Source organism: Amblyomma americanum, chromosome 2, assembly GCF_052857255.1.
Source record: "Amblyomma americanum isolate KBUSLIRL-KWMA chromosome 2, ASM5285725v1, whole genome shotgun sequence".
Taxonomy (NCBI): domain Eukaryota; kingdom Metazoa; phylum Arthropoda; class Arachnida; order Ixodida; family Ixodidae; genus Amblyomma; species Amblyomma americanum.
In genome coordinates this window covers 50,586,063-50,608,917 of record NC_135498.1, presented here as the reverse complement: position 1 = coordinate 50,608,917, position 22,855 = coordinate 50,586,063, and the positions used below count along the sequence as shown (strand labels likewise).

General features: G+C 44.6%; 2 protein-coding genes across 6 annotated transcripts; one reads left to right on the top strand and one right to left on the bottom strand.

Moving 5' to 3' along the window:
• The first annotated feature begins 554 nt into the window (after positions 1–554).
• On the top strand, positions 555–16,328 carry LOC144121204 (tripartite motif-containing protein 3-like). The gene is made up of 5 exons (XM_077654282.1): positions 555–707; positions 4,399–4,667; positions 5,972–6,271; positions 7,464–7,631; positions 8,541–16,328. The coding sequence occupies exons 2-5, from the start codon at positions 4,482–4,484 to the stop codon at positions 9,930–9,932; spliced, it is 2,046 nt and encodes a 681-aa protein (XP_077510408.1). The 5' UTR covers positions 555–707; positions 4,399–4,481; the 3' UTR covers positions 9,933–16,328.
• LOC144121205 (uncharacterized) lies at positions 10,866–22,606 on the bottom strand. 5 transcript variants are annotated; one of them, XM_077654285.1, is made up of 8 exons: positions 22,378–22,606; positions 22,085–22,159; positions 21,924–21,965; positions 21,731–21,861; positions 20,693–20,791; positions 17,467–17,598; positions 17,314–17,366; positions 10,866–14,150 (listed from the first exon to the last, which is right to left on the bottom strand). In XM_077654285.1, the coding sequence occupies exons 1-8, from the start codon at positions 22,427–22,429 to the stop codon at positions 14,132–14,134; spliced, it is 603 nt and encodes a 200-aa protein (XP_077510411.1). In that variant the 5' UTR covers positions 22,430–22,606; the 3' UTR covers positions 10,866–14,131. The 5 variants fall into 5 exon arrangements, with proteins under 5 accessions (XP_077510411.1, XP_077510409.1, XP_077510410.1 ...); XM_077654283.1 differs by lacking the exon at positions 10,866–14,150 and adding an exon at positions 15,916–16,499; XM_077654284.1 differs by lacking the exon at positions 10,866–14,150 and adding an exon at positions 15,916–16,499 and having other exon boundaries at positions 22,106–22,159.
• Between the last annotated feature and the right edge of the window lie 249 nt (positions 22,607–22,855).

Here is a 22,855-nt window from a genome sequence, read left to right as displayed (position 1 = left end):
ACAAAAGTACGCAATGACGTGTATTCATACAGTCGGCGACCTTCATTTAGTAGCGTTTGATAAAAAAATTTGTGAGCGTTGGGCATAAAAGGTGGCTACACTGCAGCGCTTAGTTACCGTACAGAGGAGCCCACCTAACGGGACACTAAATCCTAAATTCTTACGAAACGGTAAGCGTGCAGCGTTCCACAGCGCATGCTACTTACTTCTGCTCGAAGCGAATTGAAGCCGCGGCTTATTTCTCTTTCCCGCGCTCTAGAAAGGTGAAGAAGACAAAGTCCGCTTCACATATGTATGAATGCCCGTTTCACATTATTGAGGAAGCTAAGCTGAAGAAATCGGGCAGCAACCGAGAAAAAAGTTGCAAACCTTCGAAAGCTATTTGCGCCAATGCGTGCGCCAGTTTTCTTTGCGGCGTATTTCTGTTCCCCGAGAGAATGACAGCTGCGTGGGAAATGACGTGCGCGAACTCAATGCCACGGGTGTGAAGGCGGCAGGGCGGCAGCACCTCACAGCTTGCGCGCTGACGACGACAGGCGGCCGGTTTCGAAACTACGTCAGAGCACGCGCGAGGCTCGCTCGCTACGTGTTGGAGGCCGACCGGTCGATGTCGCAGTAGACCGTAGACCTCGGAACAGCTGCAGCTGTTGTTATGGGACTCGCAGCGAAGCCGCACGGCCTCATCGCGTAACTGACGGGTCGAGTGGGTAAGTAATCGCGCTTTCTCTCGTCATTCTTCTTGTTTTGCTTTCGCGCTCTTTGATAAACGGAGTGCGTTTGTCGTTTGAGTGAAAGTTGGGTGTTGTTCGAGGCACGAAATCGATGAGCCGTACGGGCTGTGTAATGATGCATGCATATGATGCTCGCCTTTTCGTGCTGTACCGAAATGCATGATGCGTTTTGAACGTTTGATCCGATGAATACCGTTCTCCGGCTTCTTCGTTGCTTCGTGTACAATATATTCTACTCTTCCAGGCGCTCGAGTTATTGGCAAAACTGTCGTTTGTCTCGGCTAGAAAGTCGGTAGTTTTTGTTGTGGTTGCTTTCCGGCGCGTCGCTACGTGACGTCCTGCCTGGTGCTTTTGGGACATTTATGAGGCGACACGGAATGGTTCTCAATGGCACTTCCTCGGCGAGTCGGAAATGGCATCGAGCAACGCGGCCGGCAGCTAACAGCCGCGCGAGACCCGATATCCTGCATGCACGCACAGATCCGTTGGTGCGATGTCCGTTGAAGCGTGTTACGAGCGTGAACAATAGGTTTTTGTGGCTTTCCGCGCCGGCCCGTCGGAGCAGGTCGGCGTGGGACCCTGCTGCAGTGGTCTCTCTGCAAAAGCTGGTTTTGACGCGTCGCGCCGAAGACGCGAAAGAAATCAAGAAAAGCACGCAAGACACCTCGGTGCCGCATCGCGCTACATTTATAGAAGGCTCCAAATAGGGTGCCTCTCGGGAGGAGCACGGTGAGCAGCTGATGTATCGTTGGCTCGAACGTTCTCGCGTGAGATGCCTTTTACGTGTGCCCAAGCATCGCTCGACAGGGCGGCCGCGTGGAGTGCCTTACCGCGCTCCTGCTGGACGACACCGACAAAGGGTCCGCGTTGTCCAACGCGCCGTACTGGCGCGATGTCGCTCTGACCGCGCTCGCTTATCTTGACGTGCTCTCCATTTGCCGCGATTTGCTCGCGCAGACACTCACTCTGCAGCTCGCTGTGTCCCCCAGCGGATGACGTCGCACAAAAGGCGAGCCCGCAGTTGATCGAGCCATGCGGCCAGCACAGCGAGCAGCGCTGTTCTTTCCCCAAAGAGATTAGGCGCAGGCCACGCGCGATGTTGATAAAAATCGCGTCTCGAATGTTGGTTTTCCAGTCGGCGTGCGCGCACGCTGACTGGATGGGGAGTTTAAAATTGGCTCAGCCCATACGGCGGGGAGCATGATGACCCACTTCCGCGTTGCTCTTCGCGAACGGTGTGCGCGATCAGGTGTGTGTGTGTGTGCGCGCGCGCGAAAGCAGCGCGGCCCTGCACAGCTGCTAAGAGCGCCTGCTCCCCCGCGTGACGCGCGTGGTCGCTTGGCTTTCGCAACCGAGCCGCCGGGTTCGCGGTCTAGCGCGCCGCGCGCGCTGCATCGAGACAGTCTGCTGCTGTGAGGGGCTCTCCCCGTGATTTCAGCGATCGCAGGTTGGATCGTTGCCAGCGTGCGCTCCTCCTCGCCGCCCTCGGACAACAGATGGGATAATCCGGTTGTCTGGCTGGCTGCGCGGTCGCTCTTGCTCGAAACTTGGCCCTTATTTTTTTATTATTTATTACCCTTGCAAAGTACCCGCACCACCTTCTTTGGTGCGATTTTTAGGTCGTTCCCGGGAAGAGGCAATTACACAGATCGTTAGGCCACTGATTGTCGGCCCGTTTTTCGCGTGATTGCGCGCACGGCGATCGATCGGGCCATTAAAACACTTATCTGCCCAGTCGTGACGTTCCAATATGCCGTTTTAGCTTTCTCTGTGTATTGAGCGACTATATCAATCTTATGCTTAATGCATGTGTATATTATCATACATATGGCGTATAAAAAAATAAGGTGCACTTTACAGCACACGTGTGCTTGCAATATAGTATGTATGTATATCTGTATGTAATATCACACGCCATAAGCATGCCTGTGTTTGATACCTTTGTTGTATACATTTTACAAGGCAGTTGTCCACATCTCAGCTTGGGCATCAGCTGCCTCCATAATTATCTGAGACCTGCTGAGACATATATGTGTATGTATGCAAGAATATTTGCCTAGCATTGACTATTAATTTCGATCAGTTGAGAGCTGCCTTTACATTGGTGTGAACATTACAAAAAAATACTTTCTGGATTTCGTTTTAGATCTTAAGCTAATTAAGAGATGTTTGGCAATACACTGTTCTTATATCCAGAGTCTGGAAGATGTGCTACATTGTTAATAGTATCGTGACTGGTTGCTTGGGGGCCCCTCATCCTGCTGGAAAGCCCTTTTCATTTACATATTGTTGTTGAGCAAGCTATTACCTTTAATGCACTATAGACGACAGTAAAAATTGGCGCAGTGTGGCAGCACAGGAGCTACAAACGTATACCTAATTGTTTTTCATTTTGCTTTGTAACCATAATTCGGATTTCATATATTACTCACCATCCCCACCCAGTTTTTGTCAACACACAGGTGATTTTCCATGTTTTATTTATTGGCACCATCTTTGGTGTATATGCTATAAATTTTCCTTAGCTCTGTGCTTTACACTCTTTAGCCAGTTTTAATTGTGCATTACAGAATGCAATTACATAATAAGCTGATCTTACAAGAATCATTTAATGCTCTTTCAGTGTACATACCTGCATTTCTTCTTGCATGCTTGCATTAACACGCTTCTTGCAGCATGTTAATTGTTGCATTGTAACATTGCACACTGCACCAAATCATTCTTTTGTGGTCATTTCCAGTAATTTTAACACATAATAAACTGGTTGTCATGTATCACTATAGCATTGTTCGTGACATACTCCTCTAAGTTAGTGAACTTCGTGACAGCAGTATGAAAAATTCTGGGGACGCTTACGTAGCCTTAAGAATGTAATACAATAGCATTGCCAACTATGCGGTATGAAGTGGTTTAACTCCCGGCTCAAGCGTCTTTCTTTTCACCTCAGTTGCTTTCTTCAGAAGCACTAATTAATTTTGGTGGAATGAGGTCATGACCCTGTAGACCAGTGAGGAATTGTGTAATGATGTCATCACTGTTATGCTGTGTGATATTTGTGGGGTGTTTGAATTACCTGCACGAGTCATGTGGTTGTGACTTCACGACCATCTCGACCTATCCTGATTTTTTCAACACACCAACTATCACAACGGGTTTTCTGCTGAATGGGACCCTTAAAGCTATCACAATAAAAACTGGGTGTGCTGACACCTTTTTTTCAGCATTTGCATGTAATGCGCTCATGCTTTGTGCCATTAATGAGTCTTTCTGTCGTCATGTGACTCTGCATGGAGACAGGCTGATGGCCTTGTCGTTAATTGCCAGTCTGTAGGTAGAACTTAAGTATTATCCAGCCAGCATAAGTGCCCCTTTGTGTCGGACACATAATGAGGCAGTGTTAGACAATGGAAGCGAAAGCATACATTCATGTTGGAAGGAGACCAAGTATGTGCGCTCCCATCTTGGCCCTACTGGAATATCTAAGTTAGCGCTTTCATTTTCCAATGTTTATGGACGAACTAGGCCCACAAAATGTCCTCCTGTGAGATATGTACATATCCATGGCATTCATAATTATGAAAGTATGCTTATTACCGTCATCACTGGTTCTGCTTTGTTATCATATTTTCACAGTTTGTGATTATATTGTGGATGTGGTGGAATGCAGGAGCCCCAGAGAGGCTGCAGAGACAGCCGTGTCTGCCTGGGGTGGGCTGCGCTGTGCCCAAGGAGGTGCTTCAGTGAGCCAAGATGACGTCGTCAACCCTCGTCGAGACAGTGTCGCTGAACTATGAAGACTTCAGCGAAAACTTTCTGACGTGCAGCACATGCCTCTGTACATATGACGGCCAAGAGCGCAGCCCCAAGCTTCTGTCCTGCTCCCACACAGTCTGCCGCAGCTGCCTGGAGCGCCTTGCGGTGGCTGCCCGATCCCAGGTGCGAACTTGGTTAGCAACTGAATCTGCATGCTTAGTGGCCCGTCCTCTCTCGCTGTCTCCTCTTTTGCACGATTTGCACCAGCTAAGTAAAACATGACCTTAAAAATAAGTGTCTGGTTGAGCCATTTTCATATTTGACATCTTTAGTTGTAACCATCTGGATCAGTGGAAAATAAATGTATACTTAGTGCCTTCTCGTGCTTTGCAAGGAACTGTATCTTTGTGATATTGTGGCTGTGCTCTTGTTGAAGCTTATTAAGCTGTGTTTCTTTGTTACTCAGCTGGTTAATGCATCAGATTTCTGTTCTGCAGGTCACTGCTTTGGCTCAGCATCCAGAATTTTTTTTAAAGCACTTTCTTGAGCCCTGGGAATATCTTGATATATTTGTTGTGATGTTTGCTTTTAGATTCTAAAAAGCTGTGGGGTGCCAGTTTTAAATATTTCTTGTACAAAATGGTACTAGGAGAAAGCTTGAGAACATCCATAGTGCTCTAAGAAGTAAAAAAAATGTTGCCCCTTGACTGAGCACAAATGCTGCATTTTTGTATGTAGATTTTTGTATGATTTGATGCTATTCAGTTGTTTTCAAGACTTTCTTCTAAGTTACCAGCATCCTTGTTACGGCTTTTTCTTGCTAAAAATGCAGGGCAAAGCAACATTCTGTATTGCCCTCTAAGCAGAGAAGTGGCGCCGCAGTAGAAAGGTAGTGTTGGTAAGTGCCTTTGATAGGAAAGTGCTGGTTGGATCTGGCAATAGAGGATGCGATTTTGTGCTTCACAGTGGCGTCAGAGGGTAGGGGGCAATATAGAATGAGTGAAACCGCTCTGCCCACTCAGTACTCAGAAACACTGGCCTGTAGTGGAATTTTATTCTCACCAGTGCAGCAAAGTGCACAATGACCTAGCAGGAGCTAACGAAGTATGTAGGGGCTGAAAGGAGTGTTTCTGGGCCTTTTTTTACGATCGCCTTTTTGTGGAGGTGCCTGCATTTTGCTGGGCATTTATTGCTGCACTCCTGCCATCAGGTTAAATCCTAGCTCAAATCAACAAGAGGAAATGGACATGGTCAGGGCATGTAATTCAGACAGCAGATAACGATTGTCCCTTAAGGTAACGGTATGGATTCCAAGGGGTGGTAAACATAGCAGCAAGCGGCAGAGTGTCAGGTGGCCAGATGAGATGAAAATTGCTGACGTAGGGTTGTCGGAGCTGGTGCAAGGCAATGTTATTTGGAGGTCAGTGGAAGTGGCCTTTGTTCTGCATTGGATGTAGTTAGAATGATGATGATGATGTTGATTGCAGCATGAGGGCACGCTGCGATGTCCCATCTGCCGTGAGGCTGTGCCATTGCCGGAGCCTGGCGTCGCTGCCCTGCCTCCTAGCTTCCTGGTAAACCAGCTGCTGGACCTGGTTGCCAGTAGGCGGAGGGAGGTGGTGCCCAAGTGCGCCCTCCACCCCGCAGGCCCAGAGCTTCTTTTCTGTGAGGCCTGCGACCAGGTGTTCTGCTCCTCGTGCCTCGGCCCTGCCCATGCTGACCCCAGCCACACAGTTGTGCCCTTTTCCATTGCCGTCAAGCGCATGTCTGAGATACTTCTGTACAAGGTGAACCTCTTCACATCCTTGTTCATCTGCTTGGCAGCGAAAATGACATGGCCACGTGTAGAACCAGCATGCTAGATTTGATTTCTAATGGCTAGACATCAACACTCACACAGCGCTTCCTCCCTCATTTTTTCTTCCTACGGGGTAACTGTAGTTCTTTCTTTATAATAAGTACATGTGCTATGCTATTTCGAAAAGTAAATATTGGGAGCAGATTTAAAAATGGCATGCTGTTCTGTAACATGTCCACAGTTCTCCTTCTTAACGTCAGCACAATGATTTAACTGATTTTCTGTCTGGTTTGGTTTGCTGGCTTTTTCATCTGGGCCATTCTCTCATTTGGATGCCACTCTCCCACAGTGGAGAAAGAGGAACTGGATAAAGTTTGTGGGGAAATTGTTTAATGCAGTTTTCCTTGGTGATCATCTGTTCCAAAAATGGCATTTCTGCATTGCACAAGTGTTGGTTTGACTTTGGCAATCTGCATATTCACTGGTGACCGTTCGCTTGTTCTGCTCAGTGAATAATATTATACAGCGGTCGAGTTTCTGCCTATAAGGCTTCTCCCTAAAAAGTTTCTCAGCTTTTTACCTAGGTGGCAACATTCAGAGTAGCCACAACAGCTGCAAGTGATGGACCTTACAGACAGCTTGCAAGAGCATGCACTGAGCCTTGAGCCAGAATTTTTCATTGCTATCAATCTTGCTTTATCATCAGCATTACTCTTAACAGAGGCTAACTATAGGGAAGAGGGTGACTAGAAGACAGGTGCTTATAAAGTAACGACTACATAATGGCTACACAAATAAGAAGGTGATAGGAGGAAGAACATGAAGCAAATGCTATGATGTCACGATGTCAGCATGGTTTTCTAGCACCAAAAGCAAAGGCACTGTTGGATGCTCAAGTTGACTCGCCTCTGATCTTGCTGCGCATTCCTTTCTCCTAATTTACTCGTAGCCTTCCTTCAGTTTAAAGAAGAGATCACATCTGCTCTTCTGCGTACAAGTTGTAGACAATTTTTCCGGAGGTCAGCTGGTCGGAGATGAAACACTTGTTACCATTCCGACTTCTTTTACTGTCTTGTTCTCAACTAACAAATAGCATTTGCACAACAAATAGCCATGGCATGACTGCTGTCATATTTCTCTCTCTTGCTCAGCTTCTTTTTTATTTCATCCCACCGCTGCAGTCTCAGCTGTGCCTGAGCAAACTGGACGCTGCTGCAGAGGCCGTAAGCGCCGAGATCACACGGCTTGATGCTGCAGCAGAGGAAGTGATGGACCAAGTGGAGGCATCCTTCCGGGAAATCCAGGACCTTATGGAGCAGCGGCGGAAGTCCCTGTTAGCCACATTGCAGGTTGTCAGAAATTATCCTCCTCCCTTGTTCTTTCTTTTCAGCTTCTTGTAAATTGACTTACAAATTTATTTGCCTGAATTATTGACAAATGAAGATACTGGTAGGTTCAGTATACAGGAAGAGTGGCCCTCGAAACATGGTAGAAAAAATGGTAGCTAAATGAACTGGTGCAGTAATTCTCGGATTTTTGCTTTGTGTATAACAAAAATCAAGCCCAATTTATGATTGCGGTTAGATGTACAACATATCTTTTTGTTGTAACAGACCCACCACAGTGGCTTAGTGGGTGTGACATTCGGCTGTTGATCCCAAGGACAGAGTATTGAATACTAGTTGCAGTAGCCACATTTTGATTCGGGCGAATACCCTAAATTGGCCGTGTACTGTGCAGTGTCAGTGCACGTTAAAAAACCCCAGGTGGTCGAAATTAATCCAGAGCCCTCCACTGTGGCGGCCCTCACAGCCCATGGTGACAAGATTTAAAATGTAGCACTGGCACCTTGCAGGCCATATTTTTTTTTTACCCCTCCAGTGATTACGATGTAACTCTTCACCTCTGTGCCTGAAAAGAAACTGGTGTGATGGTTCATTAAGAGTCTGTGGCCTGGTGTTTTGTGACATGTTTGTCAGCTTGATGGATAGTGACGTCTAAAATGCAGGCCAGTTATGAGATGTTGAAAAAAGGCAGCTGTAGCCATCATTAGAAGCAAATATGGATGGTATAGATTTGTGATAAAATGTAATGCAAGCAGATTCCACCAAGCTCAGATTGTCTGGCAGCAGGAGGTGGCATTACAATTAAACTTGCTATTTAGTTTCTGCATGCTCATACTGAAAATGACTCATCTGCAACATAGGGCAAAGAAAGATATTGCATGATGTAACTTTCCGTACTCTCTTCTATTGCAGGCACTCTGGGACCACAAGAAAGAGACCCTTGAAGAGCAGCTGAATCGGATTCAGAATGAAAGGTCGCAGCTTGACCAGGAGTGCTGCACCCAGGATAGTCAGCTCGATGTTCGAAACCTCACCAAGAAGATCTCTGACCTAGACGCTAAAATGGGCTCCCTAGACCACCTAGCTGAACCGCGAGAAAACTGCTACCTCCACTTTGACTGTGCCTACAACTCTGCTCTCGATGACATTGCTCAAGCGCTCAAGATCTTTGGCAAAATTGAGACCAGCCGCACATTCCCACCCTTGTGCACAATCAACATCAAGGACTGCCCAGCATACGTTAGAGCCAGTGCCTTGCTTCGTACCTACGACTGTGACGGGCGGCCTCAAACAGTGGGCGGGGATCCCGTGGCTGCTAGGCTCGTGACCTGTGGTGACGATGAAGAGCAACTTGAGGTTAAGGTTATCGACCGTGGCAACGGTGAATACGCTGTGACGTTTCCCGTGCCTCGTGTCACGCGATACCATCTTGATGTGTCGGTGCTTGGCCGGCCCTTGCAAGGAAGCCCATTTGAATTTGCCGCCACCGACAACATTGACCCGGATGCCGTGTTTGGTCGGCGTGGAGATGGCACTGACAGCTTTCACCAGCCCGTGGCCGTTGTGTGTGGACCAGAGGGCCTGCTTTACATCCTGGACACGGGAAACTGCAGGATCAAGGTCCTCACTCCAGAGCTTAGATTTGTCCGTCACTTGACGGAAGTTGGTGTTGAGGAGCGTGGTGGCACAGGCCTCGCTTTTTCACCGTCTGCGGACACGCTCGTTGCGTGCAACTGGAGGACCCGCCTGGTTACAGAGTTCACTGCTGACGGAACTATTGTTCGAAGCTTCACACATGCTGATCTACAGGAACCCACAGCCCTTGCAGTCAACTCCGGTGGATTCATATTTGTTGTGGACAGTGGAACACGTTGTGTCTTTATTTTCAAACAGGATGGTACTCTTGTGAAGCGGGTTGAAGGAAAAGCGCTGGCGCTCCCAACTAACTTCAATCCAAGTGCAATTGCAGTTACCGGTGACGACCGCATCTTGGTTGCGGACTCTACTATTCACGTACTAAACTCTCATGGCGAGCGACTCTCGACGATGTTTGTCGAGGGCAAAGGAAAAGGAAGATTCGGGGGAGTGTGCGTCGATGCACAAGGCATGGTTCTGGCCACTCGCTCTGGCCGCAACAAGAACAACGTCCTCATCTTTAAGCGCATTGGTGGACAGCTCGCCTACACGGTCGAAAGCAGAGGCAGTCGGCTGGGTCGGCCTCTCGGCATCGCAGCTTTCCCGGATGGTCATGCCATCATCGTAGATCTTGGCAACGACTGCATCAAGAAGTATCGATACAAGTGATGTGGCCCACTCTCTTGCAAGGGCGCGCCCCGCTTTTGGGGATAGTCTAAATTGTCTGTTTCCGAGTGTCACATGCTAGTCACCATAGAGGTAATGCCTCTATGGCCTTTTGTTCTGAGCCCTGTGCTGCTGAGCAGACAGGTTCAACACCTACTGAGCTCTTGTCGCTGTTTAGTTTGCCATAACAGTGTGCTAGCAGGATAGCTTAGCTAGATGGCTTCATTAACTAATGCACTGAGTGCACATTGTGGGGAACAAGTCATGGTATAATGTTAGAATTTCTTAGAGGGCTTTGGAATGGTAGAATAGTCAGAGTAGCTGTGCTTTTAGATGACCATGCATTATAGCCATGCCTCTGTGGAGGTGCAAAGGTTGTGTAGCCATTGAAGATTGCCTTCTGATGCCTTCAGCAAAACATGCCAATTTGGTGTGCAAGTATGCTTTGTGAGTCTTTTTCATGGCTGATTTGCGAGTGCAGTTATGGACAATTTCTTATTTAAATAAGGTGGCATGTGAGCTTTTGTTTTGCTTTACTGTAGGATCATGTGTTTGTTTGACAGATGGCATAGTTTGAGCACTAGGCATCGGGTGTTCAGTGAAACTTTTTCCAGTTTTTTCTTCTTTTTTTTGCTGTGAAGTAAACTGTGCCATGATCTACCTGGTGTTGCATGCCTGAGAACTTGGATGTTCCCCAGTGACTTGAAATTCAGTGATGGCTACACTGACAGAGCTATGAACTAGAAAGCCAGAGACAGTCTGTAGCTTTTTGCAGAGCTTTCGCTGTTGTGTACATGTGTTATTCAGAATAGTCTTGGTAGGGGGTAGTTTAGTAGTAGCAGAATGTGGTCACACAGAATGTGTGTTAAAAATTTATGGTATTTGGTTTAAAGATGCAAATGCATCAAACCATCGAAAAGCATTTTCCTCTGATGATGGGGTTTAACATCTCAAAGCGACTCAGGTTATGAGGAATGCCGTAGTGGAGGGCTCCGTAATAATTTCGACCACCTGGGGTTCTTCAATATGCACCGACATTGCAGAGTACATGGACCTCTAGCATTTTACCTCCATCGACATACAACCGCCACGGCCGGGATCGAACCTGCACCTTTCGGGTTAGCAGCCGAGTACCATAACCACTGAGCCACCGCAGAGGCCTTTTAGAGTAATTGGCGGTGTCTCGTTAAGGAGCAGTTTATCGCATGTAAAATGGCGATAGCACAGAATATTTTTGCAACGGTTTCGTTTGCCCAAAAGCATTAATGTGGGTGCATGTGACCTTTTCAGGCACAGCTAGGGGTGTCAAGGGATATTTTCCTGATTAGCTTGCATAGAATTTGAGACAGTTAAGACAGTGTCCTACTCGTATTTTTTTTTTGTGCCTGTTATGAAGAAATTTAAAAAAATATATAATAAAGGCTTATCTTGCAAACTGTGGTGCGCAGCATCGTGACAGGCCTACAGTTGTAAGTGCTCCAAAAAGACTGTGAGAGAAGATTTTGTCTCGCCTAACATTGAAAGGAAAGCTGAAAAGTGAAAATATGTGACAAGAGGTACATGTCTTTGTTTTCTTAATCTCTAAAATGTACCTTCTAGACAAATCGTGTAGATAATTTGACCTTCTGAGCGATCAGACAAATCTGAGCCTTGCGGTTTGAAGCAACTATGTACAGTTTAGTGCTAACGGAGTTCATGAGGCTGTGCAAATTATTAAATTGCCAAATGGGAAGGCCTTTGTTGAAGAGGTTGTGTAATTAAGTGCGACGACTACTAACTGAGTCATTACTTCCATCACTCATAATCTTCCTATCTTTACATTTTCATTTGTATTGCTCTGCTCTGTTCATGTTCTTGCCATAGATCTATAATTATTGCACATTGCCTTCAATTCAGTGGTGTCATGAAAAAAAAGTCATGGTGACGCGAGTAGAAAAGTACCATGGATCCTCTCGTACCAGCCTTTCAGGTTTATTACAGAGCCCTCCTTTAGCTAGCCCTTTTTTCCCCTTGCTGTCCGCAGAACAGAAATGGTCATTGCGACTTTTCAGATTAGCTAGTCCTTCTCTGGAGTTGAGAGCATACTGAGCACCTTAACTCCTTCGTGGTCACGCAAGTCGTGCTGCTATAAGACGGCTCCAGCTGTTCATAGTGCTTTTGTGTGTTCTGTGACTTGTGTGACAGCAAACACAGGTGTTTTCCCTGGAGGTGTTTTTGAAGCAGTCTTCTTTTCTGTGCATGTCTGTATGTTATGCAGCCTGCAGCTTTCTTTTGAAAAGCCTGTCTTGAGAACTAAAGGACTGCATCATTGAAAAAAACGTCATTTCCCTTGCAGAAGGGCAGGACAGTGGGCATCAACAAAAATAGGACAAGTCAGTCTTCTATATTTTCTTGTGTTTTACGTTATGTTGTGAATGTGCCAGTTCTTGCAATGCATGTTCAGGATTGCTGCCAAGGCACTGAAATCAATACTTCTATAGCGGGCCAAGATGAATACAGCAACATAGATATTGTTGTAACTGAGTGGTATATAATAATTTGTGGTTGCCAATGCAGCTGGTTTGCACGAAATGTTTCTCTTAGTAATCACAAGCTGTCTTTGTTACAGGGTGGCTTATTTGGTCATCGTTCTTTATAATGAGAAAAGCCAATCTAGGTTTCTTTGACTTTTTGTGGTCATTTTTTTCTGCTTGTGAACAGCTTGGTTCTAGTGGTGGAGCCTCTCTGTTGTTCAGGATCTGCAACTGATGAAACTTTGCTGCATTTTTCTGATGAAGCATTGCTATTTCCCATGTTTGGCATAAACACATTTCTACTGACTGCTCTTAGGCAGGAAAATTAAGCTGTGTATTTAATTTTTGGTTCTCTATGTTTACGCCCTATACTTCTATATTCTTGCAGTGTTCCTATCTAATATTTTTCTGTTTCTCAGATGTCATTATTTTTTATCCTAAACATTTCGACCCCTCTTGCTAGGTAATATCTTTGGTCTCTGACCGCCATGACCGTTCAACTCCACATACTAACTTGCACTGTTTATAAGCGTACAGGCTACTGCTGTGGTGCCATATGGGCGCATGTACACTGTGTATGGATTCAGTCAGAATGGAATTACTTCAGGACATTTCGCAGTCAGAGGTTGCAGCTTGCTTATCGTGTGGTTTCAGACCGCTGCCTTTTGCATATGCTCTCTAGTCATTTGAGGAGCAGCCTGTCTGTGACCTTCTCCAGAGAGGTTGATTGAACATTCTGCTCAAAAAAAACAGTTTTGTAGATTTGGTTGCGACAGCACAGAGCTGATGAAGCTGGCCGATGCAGCAGATGGTAGCATGTCGACAAAAATGTTGCATACAATATTTGTGTTACACAAGCAGGAGGGAAAAGAACATTTCTGCAGTAAGACTTCACCATTTAGCCTGCTGACTAGCAAACCACTGGCTCACAAAAAAAATACACATTTAGAACAGGAAAAACAAAGGATATGTATATATATCTAATTGGATACAACTCAAGTCTGCAGTGAAACTCTGCCCACATTCAGAACCACCAAACAAAATTCCTCCGTGACACAAAGTAGACTGTTAAAGATTTTCTTGTTACCTAAACGAAGCTAATCACGAGATGAAATTATAAGCTCAAGAATTTTGATGCCTCTGGCTTGTTTGACGCAAACATTAAAAAGCTGATTTTGTTCACTCCTGTAATTGGTCAATGGAGTAACACAGGATGCTGCAGGCCATGGCCAGTGTTACCAACTGCGACTGCTGTGTTTTTACGTTGTAGCCGACTATATACATGCATAATTGACACGCACGGCTCTTTGATGACCGCGAACAGGTGCACCAAAGACGGCTTGCAGGCTCTTTTCGCAATTAATCTTTGTACTCTAGCTGCTGGTGTGTGCTCGTCCAGGCACAGACAACTCACTTTGTTCTCACTCTGGCAACAGATGTCACAAGTATCTATCTCAGGAATCTCCTGTACCCTGCACTTTGCCCCGTTTTGTTCCTAGTTTTTTTTTTTTTCTTTTGCACTTTCCCGTGGGTCTAACCTGAACTGTGTTTCGTAGTGTGCTGCCTCTGCAGTATGCAGAGGGGGCAAAAAAAAAAAAAGGCATGAGAATATTGTTTCCAAGATCCAAAATTGTCCTTCTGAGGCAGTTTGACCGAGGCACACCGAGTATGTCCAAGTGCTTGTACCCATCAGCAGGAGTGGCGCCATCTGTCAAATCACTGTGAAGCAGTGATTCGTCACTGTTATTCCCCATGGCGTAATGTGGCTCATTTCCGAGACGAAGCTTCATTGTTGTCTCAGAAGACTAGCAATCATTTAACACTGCCTTCCAACGTATCTCATCTAAGTGGCATGGCAGTCAAGAGCTGATGCTTAGTACTGATTGCACAGACTGCGTCTCTCCTGCTCTGATAAATCGAATCAGTTGCGAAGTATTTGCCAAGTACTCAAGCTGTTGCTTGTTTTAAGGCGTTATCATAATGTCCTTTGTGGCTGTTCATTCCTTTTGTTGGTAACCTAAAACTGAAAATTTGAGATCCACCTTGAGCCTGTGCAACTTGTCCTCTTTCCAAGGTGTTAGTCTGGATGATACTTCAGTCTCGGAACTGCCTACAAAAGGAGAGCCTGAACAAGCGAAAATTTTGCTTTTGTCGTGCCGAGCTTCAAGCAGCTTTGCATAGCATGGCACAAGTTAGTATGACATGAGATAGTATAGTGAGGCTCTCGACACTGTGGCCTTGCCTTGTCTGGCTCCAGCTCTCTGCACAGCGTTTTTGAGTGAATTAACTGCACCTCACATCACACATATGCACGCACTGTTGACTACTTTCCTCTCATAAGTACATCTGTTTTTGCAGTATTATGGGGAAATACTTTACAAATGGCATATTGTTCTTTTGCCAAAGAGGTTCAATTAATGTGGATGACAAGTGTCTGACGACACTTACTTTCCACCTGGCTTTATATGCAAAATACTCAACCAGCTGCAGAGCCATGTCACACATTTTGCGTCACACTTGTCTATGTTGCCATGTTTGCATTGGTCAATATTTGCATTTCAAATGTACTGTTCAATTTTATGAAACATTTTTAACACTCACTGAGACAATTTTGTGGGTATTCCTGAGCAAATTGCTTGTTTTTTTTTTTTAATAGATCCTGGTTTCCTTGAAGGCTTCTGAAGCCAGCAGAAACTATGCTGCGTTGATTTGCTTAACACCCTTATCTCACAAAATGCTTGAAGTGAAGGACTTTGGGCTCTCAAGAAGGGAGGGGAGGTAGCTCTTAAAAAATTCACCTTCTTAAGATATGAGCAGCCACTTGTATTCTGCTGTTTGCAGGTCGGTTTTATTGCAGAAAATTTTAGAATCACCTGCCCTGTGAGAAGCGCATGTTTACCTATACTCGCAGTTCTCAGCACAGACTTTTTCATGCTGTTAAATCTACTGCGCATGAATTGCTTGCAAGATGCCTTGTCTAATTTAATAATGATAAAAAAAAATTCTTGTACCTGTTCCACATGGTATTTACTGACATCTATAGTGTGAATGAACTTTGCTGCGTTTTGCTCAGAGTGGTTTGGTATGCTGCACATTTTCCTCATATCTTGGCAAGCATCCAGTGGTCAATATATGCCTGCCATCTTATGAGTGCCTTGTTGAATAATTTGTCACTTCTCTTGCAGTCTGGTCATTGCAATCTTGCCATAGTGGTGCACTTTTTTTCTTCTGCTTTTCTTTGCTCTTTTACCAGCTAGAAAGGCAAAGCCAATTCCGGGAGGTTTAAAATATGCCACATTGTTCAAAGCATTACCAACATTATGTATGGCCATACTGTTCTGGCAGGAAACTCCGGTTTTATTTTTATTGCTAAGCGTAGACAGCTGGGCTAGTTGGTTCACAGTCGCATTATGATACATCGTTCTGGCGCACGAGAAACACGGACGAAGGAAGAACAGACACACAATCGCCGGTTTATTTTTCGGTTGACCGCCTGCAGGAAACTGCAATTTTTCTTAAACTTGTTCTTCAGGGAAAAAAATCCTTATCACAAGTTATGTGAATGTAAAAGCAATAGTGCTTTTGATCACGCTGTCTAAATTGGTGACATGGCCTTGTGAATAGTGAAGACCAACTGAACAGAGAATTTATCAACTCCTTATTTTGTGTGGAAAAACAAAACCAGTCTTCTTTGTCTGTTTGTTTACAGAGCGAAGAACTGCTACAGTCAACAGAATTGTTCTTTCGCCTTGCAGAACACAATGGTAATTTATATGGTAAGGGAATGATGCATGTCCTCTGGTAGTGACATAATCAAAGCTGGCTTTGAGTGACTATTTTCTGTGAATGAATGATGTGTGAAGTAAATAAAGGGCCTTGTCGCATACTTGGGATTAGGTTCTCACTTTATTCTTTGTAGTTTCAGTAGTTACCCATTTCCTTGGTGCATCGCACTCAGGAATAGAACATGCGTGCAAACAGCTGGTCGTGCGAGCTCTGCATCACATCGACCAGTGGAAACACGTTGGCAGCGCTGTCCGACGTTCTCTCTTTGTGCCTGCATGCAGATTAATGTGACTGTGCCAGCAGTGAAGAGAGTGCAAAACAAAGCATGCCCAGGAACATGCCCCAAAAGGTAAAACTGTGAATGTTACAAATGGCAAATCATAGTTACGGTGTTATTAGAAGCAAGCCTGAATTGGACATTATGGCATGCTAAATATCAAGCTCACAAAAAAGTGGAAGACATGCATATATCAAAAAAATTTTTTCGACTGCTAGTGGAAAGGAAGCAAAAAGGTCACTATACCATGACCTCTTACACTTCATCTTAAAACAATAATTTCCCATCACTCTAATGAAGAGAGGAAAACAGAGGTAAAGCTGAGAGCAGTGACCATGTTATATGAAGTGCAGATTGAGCTTACAAACCACTGCAATTTTGGTGCACGATAACATAGTTATGTTGAACAAAGTTGTGTTTAGTAATGGATCCAGAGACTCGGTATCCCCAATTGTCAAAAACATACTATAACCTTTTTGCTTTCTATTTTCATTGGGTAGCAGAAATGATGTGCAAGAAATCCAGAATGTTTCAAGACTTTTTGATGCTATCAAAGAAACAGCCCAGCCCTTACAACCACTCTGGTTAGCATTTTTACCACTATTGTGTAGCTTTCACAGCAAGCAAAAATGCTTTCTTCCTGGAACATAGTATTCACACCAAGAAAACCAGTTAGGCTTGTTTTAGAGCTATTTCCATATATGTTATGCGTTGTAGCTCTACTTGAAGGCATAAGAAATTGCCAGCATTAATCAGCTCGGTAAAACCTAAACAATTATTCTAGAAATTGTGTTGCTCCACAGTTTACCTCTCCACAACCTCCGGTATCCTCAACTGCAGCTGGAACTGCATCCTCTGGCCCTGAAAGAATGAAGGAGGCTGAGTATTGCCACATCTCTGGGAAGAAAACATCTGTGCATCATGATCATCCGGTTTGAGTAATGTGCAACAAAGTGCAAACCTCAAGAGTGCCTACAGCTCCAAGTCGTACTCCAGCAGCTACCATAGTTCGAAGAGAGCTGAACAGAAAAGATATGGCAGCTTGATCTTCGGAAACACCCAGAAATGCACAGACGATGCCATACATCAGTGCCTGAAATGCAGAACAGTCGTAACCATGAAGCCGTGCACACCTTTTAGGCTGTTGTTAGGCCAAGCTTAGCCGCTAAGTGATGACTGAAATTGATCTAGCTCGTAAATTCTCATTTCAGCAGACAGGATGAAAAAGGGGAAGGTAATACGATGACCTGTCTTTCACACACTTTACTAAATCTTGGCATTGAGGCTTTGCACAACAGATTTTAAGTATAAAGAGCCAGTTCTTTCCATAATCATTCCAGTGCTACACAAAATTTAACTGCACCTTTGAACAAAATACCACTAAGCTAAGTCAACTAAATGTAAAGTATAGCTCAGGTATGCCAAGGATAATTCAAAAGTGTGTCGTTCACCAAACAAGGAACATCAGTTGGCAGCTGATGTGCTTTGCATTAAATTTAGTGTTAAAAAATTGTATAACTATGACAAAGCAATCAAAAGTCGCCACCACAATAGCTGCAGGCCGCTTCACAGGTAAGTGAATACTGCTAAAGAATCTCCTCGTCGGAGACCTTTCCATGGGTTTAGTTGCTTATGCTCATATCTAAGAGGGTAGTGCCTTTGTCAAAAGTATTTAACAGAGTATACTGAGGGGCCAGTTGGTCAGACATATTATAAACAAAAACGTAGCATATGGACGGGACGAAGAAGGGCGAAGACAGGACGGTTGTAGCAACCGTCCTGTCTTCGCCCTTCTTCGTCCCGTCCATATGCTACGTTTTTGTTTATAATTTGTCAAAAGTAACCAGGCAATGGAGTTTGCTTATTAGCCGTATAATGGGGCACTGTGCCCCTTAAGCTACAAATCAATGTATGGTAAGGAGAACCCTTTCCTCACCTTTCGAGACATTTTGGTCTTTAAAGGTGCTGTAAGGACTCCACAATATGGGTGAATGGGTGAGAAGAAAACCTCGTTACCTAGCTACTCTTGGCACAGACGCTGTGCGGACAGATTCAGCATGAAGCACTAACGCCACTCCCTCGTAGGAACACTGGGCTACCATTTAGGTATTCAAAACGCATGTGCACACGTTTCTCCAGAAAAAGGCAGTAAAAGAGACATAATAAAAAAATTTGGCAAGAATGAAAATCACACGGTACGGTATGGTTTAATAGCCCAGAGTTGCACCTGGGCTATGAGAAACACTACAGTGAACGGCTCTGGATTAATTCTGGCCCCTGGTGTTCTTCAATGTGCACTGATGTGCACTATTCTGCCTTCATCAAAATGCGACCACCATAGCCGGGATTCAAACCTGTGACCCTGCGCTCGCCACTCAGCAGCAGAAAGCCTTAGCCACTGCGCTATCATAGCGGGTTAAGAATGGCAATGGCAGCAAAATTCCTCACAGAATCTTACTTCTGCCAAAAAGAGATTGAGTTTTGCTAATGCTCTTCCCATTAAATGCTTTTGGTAACAAGCAGGCACGCCCACTCAACTTTCTTCCAAGTATTCTCGCTCTTTGCAACAATGACACACACAGAAATGTGTGCCTTCCTCCTTTTAAATATTTTAAGATGTACTCCCTGAACTGCTCATTAACACACCTATTGGTCCAACCTATGGAATATTTCCAATAGGATAACAGCTTTTGATATATGACCCCAGCAGCACACTAGGCATAGGGAAAGCATGCAATGCATTATCTTTTAACACGACTTCACGTGGGTTACTGCAAGAGCAACAACTACATGAAACCACACAAGTGAATGAAAGCAATGTTATTCCTTAATCATGTGTAGAAGCCACACTTAGAAAGTAATTAATTTGAGACATGAACAGATCTCTCATAGAAGCACTTTGAAATGTAAAAACTAGATGTTAAACCAGTACCATTAGCACAGCAGAGTACTTAAGCACACTTGCCATTATTATTTCCTACCCCGCTGCGGTGGCTGAGTGGTTATAGTGCTCGGCTGCTGGCCCGAAAGACGCGGGTTCGATCTCAGCCGCGGCGGTCGAATTTCGATGGAGGCGGAATTCTAGAGACCCGTGTACTGTGCAATGTCAGTGCACATTAAGGAACCCCAGGTGGACGAAATTTCCGGAGTCCTTCACTACGGCGTCCCTCATGGCCTGAGTCGCTTTGGGCCGTTAAACCCCTATAAACCAAACCAAACCAAACCATTATTATTTCCATGCCACATGCATTCCTCAAATAGCACTCTGCTCAGAGGACTCATGTCATAAAAGAACACTGAGGACAGTGCCGTCCAATTTTTATTTTCAGTAGGAATCAATTGTTTGTCTCTATAACAATTTTTTTCCACCCACTCGATTCAAATTCATGACATCAAGACCGAAAAGGAGTGAATGAGCATGATCACCTACTGAAAGTGGATGCACGATGTAGCCTAGCTTCAACATCACTGCAGCTTTCTTGAGGAAACGGCTGATGGGGGGGATGCCCGAATTTAATTTCCAGAAATTCCCCCCAAATTTCAAAGAACCCCCAGAAGTTTGAAAGTAGGCCCACCCCAGAAAATTAAGGTGGATTATTGTATCAGATAAGTATAATCCCATATTATATTTCAATAGAAGGTACTGGAACATTCTAAAAGGTGATGACTCACGCATACCATATAAGGGCAATAAAACCAGTTCCAACAGGAGTTTTGGTGGGAAAAATATGAAGGCAAACTTCATATCTTTTTCTTTTTTTTTGAAGAGCTCTTCTGCCTGAAATTTTAGTGCTGTGGTGCCTGAATGTGCATGTTTATTATGGAAAAAATTGAAATTTGGTTTTTGAGGAATGGAAATGGCACAGTAATTGTCTCGCATTTGAGTGGACACTGGAATCATGCAGAAAGGGAAGGAAGGAAGGTGGGAGTGAAAGAAAAAGAGAAAGAGGTGCTGCAGTGGAGGCTGTGCAGTGGAGGGCTCCCGAATAATTTCGACCACCTGAGGATCTTTAACATGCACTGACAATGCACAGCGCATGGGCGCCTTTTGCATTTCCCTCCATCCAAACGTGGCCGTCGTGGCTGGGTTCACTTGCTCAATTTACATTTACTAGACAAAGTTTCCGTCGTACTTTGCTTTCCTAACTGTCACTTTTGTGAAAATTACAACACGATTAAATTACTACCTGGTGCCCAAATAACTTGCCATCGTAGATCCAGTTCTGCACTTCAGTGAGCTTTGGGTCCCTGTATGTTGCACATGCCGTCTGAATCAAAGACCTTCCCTAGGAAAGAGTATAATCTGTCAGCAATTGCTGTCTTCATACAAAAATAAATCATCTGCAGGAAACTACCACTACATCTGCAGGACATTCAGTGGAAGTACTTTCGAGGTTATCGTCATCGAGGACAATTTCATAGTGCGTTTTCACATTTTCATAGTGTGTTTTCAGCTTATTAAGACAAACATTTGATGCGCACAATGCACGTTAGTATGCGATTGTTGGAGCCAACATTCATGGAAATAGTTATGGAAAGAGTTTATGCTAAATTCTGCCAAAACTAATTTTGCAATAGTCGACCATGCTCAGCACGAATTTTTTGCGTGAGTGTGGTTTGCTGTCTTTACTGATAAACATTGTCCCTCATGCAAGTTTTTTAGAAAGCAATGGCATTATTTATCTCAAAACTTCCCCACTGTTGCCTCATGCTCAGAAGCGCGTGCTGAAGCAACCATGAGTACATGTCATGTGTTCCAGAAAAGCCAACAGCCTGACCTCATTAGAAATATGAAGCACGCAACAACTGATTAAACAGCAAATGTATTCCAACATATCTTCAAAATTACCTTTGTTATATTTCTGAACAGTTCACATTATTACAGAATAATGCAAAACATACTCTCCTAATTAGTTCTTATGCTACGGCACATGCTTGATAAAGCTGGCTTGAAGCAAATTTAATGACACGATATTGTCCTCTAGTGAATGTTTGCAGGATATGTCTGACAAGTTTTCCTCCTCACAGCACCCAACGAGGTACTAACTGAGCATGTTCTTACGCAGATGCTTGGTCGTGATGGATTGAGGGGGCACCCAGATTCAAACAGTGTTTAGGATGAGACAGTTAAGGCGTCCTGCTGATGCCGTCTGCGCCATAGAGATCGCTACATCGAGGAACAAAATAAACAAAAAAAGGCAAAATCTAACCGACCCTGTTCTCACCTGCTGTTTGCTAGCCCTGTTGGCAACGTGATTGTTCAACGAAGCATTCAGAAGGCGATCCAGAGATCGAATGGCTTCAAGATCAATCCACTGCCTGTATGCTTCTCTTATGAAGGGTACACTGAAAGCTCCTGCAAATGTAATGACGCTCACTTTATGCGAGTAGCAAAGAGGTAAGATGCCAGCTTCGTACCTGCGTTCTCAAGGCTTGCAAGTAGGAATTGCTGAACTTTTTCTGCGACAGAAGTAAGTAACGTAAATAACACGGTACAGATAACCATCATAAAACGTCAGAACCCTAAATTAACCATCTCCACAATTACATTTAGTCGCAAAGATGAATGGACCCTGCACCTGACGATGTAAGAAACCCACGTTGGTACGCCGCTTCCAGTCCGCCGCTGTGAGCAAAGCTTCCTGTAGGAAATGCTGGAGAGGAAAAGTAGTGAAGTATTGTCAAAGCAAGTTGTTGGGCGAGTTTGTGACGATCTCCCATAATTACAGCGCGAAAGAGAGGACAAGAGAGGACGGCTTTCGTCTTTCGCGCTGTAACTATGGGAGAAGTATTGTACTGTCCGTGGCCCAAACGTTACCGATGACTGATTCGCGTTCTAAAGCGGATCTTCAAGCCAGATTTAAATACTTGCCGCTGTCCGATATCTGGAGCAGGTTCAGAAGCGAATTCGTATCCAATGACATTTACGCCCCAGCCAAGCACGGACATAGAATACTCCATTCGAATTTCCAGTGTTTCAGGATGAAGGCTTCTCGATGACGATGGTATTCAAACAATGTATGGCCCTGCATACCCTTCGTACATTATGTCATCGCACACCCATACCACCCATACCTATGCTACGGTCGCTACCTATGCGATAGCATCAAGGCGGATTTATCTACCTTGATAGCATAGCGAGACGAATGGCTGAGAGCGCTCAGAGGCTGCTAAGTGGTTTCGATTCATAAATCACAGTTTCAGTATCGCGCAAAGCAAAACAAAAGTCAAGTTCCTAATAAAATTTTAAAATTTGTGAATAAAAATAAGACTAAAACCATTTATTATAACTTTTATTATTGCTTGTTTAAGGAGGTCCTCAAGCAAAGTATGATAAAGAAATAAGCCCC